Source organism: Argentina silus, assembly GCF_951799395.1.
Source record: "Argentina silus genome assembly, chromosome: 17".
Taxonomy (NCBI): domain Eukaryota; kingdom Metazoa; phylum Chordata; class Actinopteri; order Argentiniformes; family Argentinidae; genus Argentina; species Argentina silus.
In genome coordinates this window covers 15,162,740-15,167,739 of record NC_139671.1, presented here as the reverse complement: position 1 = coordinate 15,167,739, position 5,000 = coordinate 15,162,740, and the positions used below count along the sequence as shown (strand labels likewise).

Here is a 5,000-nt window from a genome sequence, read left to right as displayed (position 1 = left end):
TGTGTGTGTGTGTGTGTGTGTGTGTGTGTGTGTGTGTGTGTGTGTGTGTGTGTGTGTGTAAAGATGAGTAGGAGGAAGGCTGAGTAGGTTGGAAATGGTGCAGTTAGGACTATGGCCATTGATATTGTCCACATTTGTACAATCCCTGGCGTGTGTTTTTAGCGTGTGCATCGTAGCTCAAATGTACACATAAGTTGATAGTTCACGGCTGTTTTTGATCTATTATCTAGTGCTTTATTCTGGCACAGTGAGTCTAATATAGTCCCCCTTCCCCCCTTCTTCTAAGTCATTATCTTATCTGAGCCCTGTCCACTGGACCAGCCTCATGCCTCTCTGCACTGTCAATAGGTCAGAGGTCACCGTGTAGGCAGGGCTTAAAGCCCCTTCAGTGCTCAATCAGGCATCTAAATTGGCTTTGGTACGGCAACCTTTGAGGAAAGACTGCAGAGCGGAAAGAAGAGAGGATAGAGGGATGAGGGGGGGATAGAGGGATGGAGGAGTTAGGTCTCATCCCCTGAGTGAACAACAGAGAGAGTATAATTAACGGCTTCAGCCAGAGGGCTTTCCCCGGGAGGAAGTGATCACTATGGCCACTTCGGCCAATCAGATTGATCATTACTGCCACACTAACCAACCAGAGGGCTGGATTGGGTTAATAACCCCGGGCAAGAGTCTCAATTCCTCCAATCACAACACACCAGCAATAGTGCCAGTTGAACCAAAGCCAGCTATTGGTTTGTGTGTTGTTTTCTCTATACAGAACCTACTGTGAAGATTTTAATTAATCATTGTTATGTCATGAGTGTTCACCGACTTCAACCAGGGATTGCACAAAATGGTGTTATGTCATGTGTCATGTTAATTCATGGGACAGATAAAGAGTGAGTGAGTTTTTGTCATTACCAGCTAAATCGATCGTTTGTTTTACCCTTCGCTGAGACGGAACCTGGTTCAGCTCTACACCATTGACATGTCGGCCCGATGTCACCTAGCCTGGTCCCAGATCTGTGTGTGCTTTGTTAGGCTAGCAGTCGTAGGAGTCAGTTGGTTTAAGCACATACAGATCTGAAATCAGGCTAGAAGTTAACTTGCTGGTGGTAGCCTCGAGGACAAACGTTGACCCAGGAAGAGTTGACCCAGATTAGGGTCAAGCATTTCATCACAGAAATGCATTTGAGACTTGGTTTGGGATATGGATGCCCTGAGAAAGGTCTGACAATCTTTGTATTTCAATGTTTTCCTTGTTGTCTTTGGGGCATGAAGCTGTTAACGAACAAAAAATGAAAAAGCTAATGGAAAACCAAGGAAAAAACTGTTAGCAAACAAAAAAGAAAGTTAGCAAAAGGAAAGAAGTTTGAAATAGTTGTTAGTTGTTAAAGAAAGAGTTAAAAGAAATAACCTTCCTCAAGTTTCAAGTGAATTGATGACCTTGACCAAAGGAAAAAAATAAAGTATGCATTAAATAAGGAACCAACGTGTCAAATGTCATTTGAAAAGGTCAAGGGTCAGGAGAAAAGGTATCAATTAGGAATTGCACTTCATGAATAAAATCAACTGTGTCGTAAATAGTTCAACCGTTCTTAGTTTTTTTTTTATGAAGATCTTATCTTTAAGGTCCTTATAGAAAACTGTTACCTTCATGTTGCCATGTCTTGAAATATAGAATCTGTCATTACAGAAATATAGATACGAGATACAGAATTTGTAATTACTGCTTCGAGCATGGTTACTATCTACAGCTAAACACCCATTGGCTCCCCTCTCCCCTCTAGAAGACAGCCAGACTTACCTCCCTGCTCGTCCAGCATAACCAAAGTCCTGATGCCAGCATCTTTACTCTACGCCCCCAAAAACGCCGCCAAGAGAAGTGAGGAGGAAAAGATAAAAGGGAAGAAAATAGAGAGAAACAGAGAGGTCAAGATCAGTAAGGAGGGAGGGACATGGAAGTTACTCTATTAGAGGACAAGATTGGAGGATAAATGCAACTGGAACATCAGACCGAGACTCCTTTTAAAAACACCCCCAAGTTGCAGAGGTCTAGTGATTTTTATCGTTGTATCATTGTAAGTATTGTCCAAAAACCTCTCTAACGCGTCAATCCAGACACGCAATTGGGAATGCGTACTATCGTGCATAGGTACACAATTCAATTAGGAGACTGTGTTGTTTTTAAAAGTAAAATAAAAGTATTTTGAATTGAATCAGATTGAGTCAGACACAGTTTGACTACTGAATCCGTTCTTATGGCAGTTTGGTTCAAATGTTGTTGTAGAAGCAGAGGCAACAGCCTCGGGTGACCTGCTACTCAGATGAGACAACAAACATGGTTTCGTATTGATCAGGAAGGTCAAAGGTCGGTGGCCATTACCCCTTTGATATTCAACTGAGCAAATAGCTCCCGGTGGGATCATTCATAATCTCACTGACATAAGGAACATTTCCTGAGAAATTGAAAATTCAGGCATTCTGTTTCCGACTGCTATCATAGCCTCTAACAGAACATATCACGGTTGTTGGGTTTGAGAGCAGAGCGGAACATTAACACTGTAACAGATGGACAAATTAAGTTCTATTCTATTTCATTTAATTCTATTCCATTCTATTCTATATCCTATCCTATCATATTCCATCCCGTTCTTTTCTGGTCCATTCCATTCCATTCTATTCTATTCCATTCCATCACGGAGCAGACCTAAGTTGGCTGTTCTAAATCCCAGAAGTGGATTAGTGTACAGTTGAAGACCTTACGGTCTGAGTCGGCGTGCCGTGAATATCCATCTCTAAACCTATTAGTCATCGATTGGCTTAGACACAGGTATCGACTTAGGACAGTGTGCGCGGTAGCAAAAGGCTAGAAAAACCTGCTTATCTCGGAACTTAATTTTGTTTTCCTGCTGCGTAGAAGGACAATGAAGCTAGGATGAGCCACCTGGCGTAGACATAGGCAGCATAAATACGATCCTCCTGCCTCCTCAGCAGTTTGGGGAGGAAGAGAGCATCGACGTTTAGGGCTGAGGTTCGGTAGTAAAGAGAAACTGCAGTGTATAAATGATCCTGTAATATAGCATCCACTTCCAGGCGAAATCCCAAAGTAGTTCAAAGGACTCCCTAGGGGGGATCCTTGGCATAATCAAATGAAATACCATACAGCAATGAGCCCCCAACGCAGCTCAATACTACTACTGTACCTTGCTTATGCAAAACATGTGGACACTGTGGTTCCGTAAGTGTTTTGGAAAAGCAGTTCCAGCCTGTTTGTATCAGGAGGAAGTTTTCACATCTATTTCTTATGATGGTAGAAATAACCAGTGTGATCAGAGTCAGTCAGTTGGTTTGGAGCCCGTGGGGGTGAACGTTTATGACACGTCCCCGTCTAACTAATCAACACGCGTTGACTGATCAATCCCCCTCTCTCTCTCCACCATCCTCCATTTTCTCCTCTCAACTCCTCTTTTCCTCCATCTTCACGGGCATCCTATCTGTTCATCACATCTGAGGTGCTGTTATCGTTCTCTTCATCTTCCCCCTCTACTTCTCTCCTTCTCTCTCCATCTCCTTTTCTACCTCTCTCTTCCTCTCCCTTCCCCTCCCTCCTGTAGTCAGAGGGAGGTGCTGTTCTGTGAGTTATGTCTCGACTGATGATCAATATGACCTTGAGATATGCAGCAGGAGGCTGTCATCAGAGGCTGGCCCTCCCCTACAGCTGTCCACACACACACACACACACACACACACACACACACACACACACACACACACACACACACACACACACACACACACACACTCACATTCACACTCTCTCTCTCTCTCTCTCTCTCTCTCCCTCTCTCTCTCCACATGCCCCGTCACCCTGTCCTTCTCCCCACCACCCTCTCTCTCACTCGCTCTCTCTCTCTCTATACCTCCCTCCCTCTCTCCCCTCTTTGTCCCTTAGGGATTGCCTGCATGGTTACTGTATCTCTGATCTGGCCTGTCTGTCTTCCCATTGGCTGTCACTCAACTGTCTCGCTGGCAACAGTTGTGTAAGGAGATGGTGTCAGGGTCTCTGATGTCCTCACAACATCATTTGGCTGAGTAATGCTTTTCAGTGAATCACTGAGGCTGCTGGGGGGTCAATTCCACCTCAACTTAAGCAATATGCGAGATGCAAATTCATGATTCATTTCTATCCGTTGTGAATTTGCACTATTATCCCAGATGACTTTCATGTAATAAATTACCTTCATTGAAATGTCTTGGCTCACACAGGGGAACAAAACCCTGCAGGACGAGTATTTTTCATTTCTGAGATGTTAGTAAACAAACCATGTCATGATGGCAGGAACTGGAGCAGCCATGGGTGGGATGTCATAAATGGCTCCCAAATGTCCATTGTTCTTCAAAACGCTCTTGAAAAACGCTGATGTTTACTTTTGTTTATGGGTCAAATATACTCTAGTGGTTTGTGAGGGTGAGAGGACATCATGTGACCCTCTGTTGGAAGAACACCATGTCTCATAATTCTACACTTCCTACTGTACAAGAACAACAACAACAACAACAGAGTCCTCCCACCAACCTCTCTGTGTCATACTAGTCCTGGTACTGTACCTTGAGAGCATACAGTGTAGCATGTTTTACCCATGTCAATAGCATGCTTTGTTCTCAGGGCAACTGCTGTAAAACAGAGACAGCTTTAAGCAGTATTTCATTCAGACTGTGGTACATTGTGAACATTGTAAATACGAACGGTGTCTTTCTCCTACCTCTTCCACCAGCTGCAGCATACGACGAGTGCTCTCCAGTGACTGTGGACATAGAGGAGAGGACAATGTTAACATTGGAAAAACATTACAAAAAAAAAAAAACCATCAGAAACCAATCAGAAAACCAGATGAGGCACCGAGTCGAGGCATAGATGTGTGTCGATGGTTTGTTTGTATAGTTGGATTGTAAATATTGTAAGATAACAACACATGACAAAATCAATATGCAACCGATCTAATGGGCCTGAACTC

The 5,000-nt window shown here is 43.6% G+C and overlaps 1 protein-coding gene across 2 annotated transcripts in view; it reads right to left on the bottom strand.

Annotated features, from left to right (window-relative positions):
- Positions 1-5,000, bottom strand: part of LOC310818496 (synaptosomal-associated protein 25-A) — a gene marked incomplete at both ends in the record, with an annotated part of 14,502 nt that overhangs the window by 7,370 nt on the left and 2,132 nt on the right. For both annotated transcript variants that reach the window (XM_083689464.1, XM_083689463.1), the window contains 2 exons: positions 1,790-1,838; positions 4,749-4,790. In XM_083689464.1, coding sequence (XP_083545590.1) covers positions 1,790-1,838; positions 4,749-4,790 — 91 coding nt within the window. The remainder of the gene's footprint in view (positions 1-1,789; positions 1,839-4,748; positions 4,791-5,000) is intronic.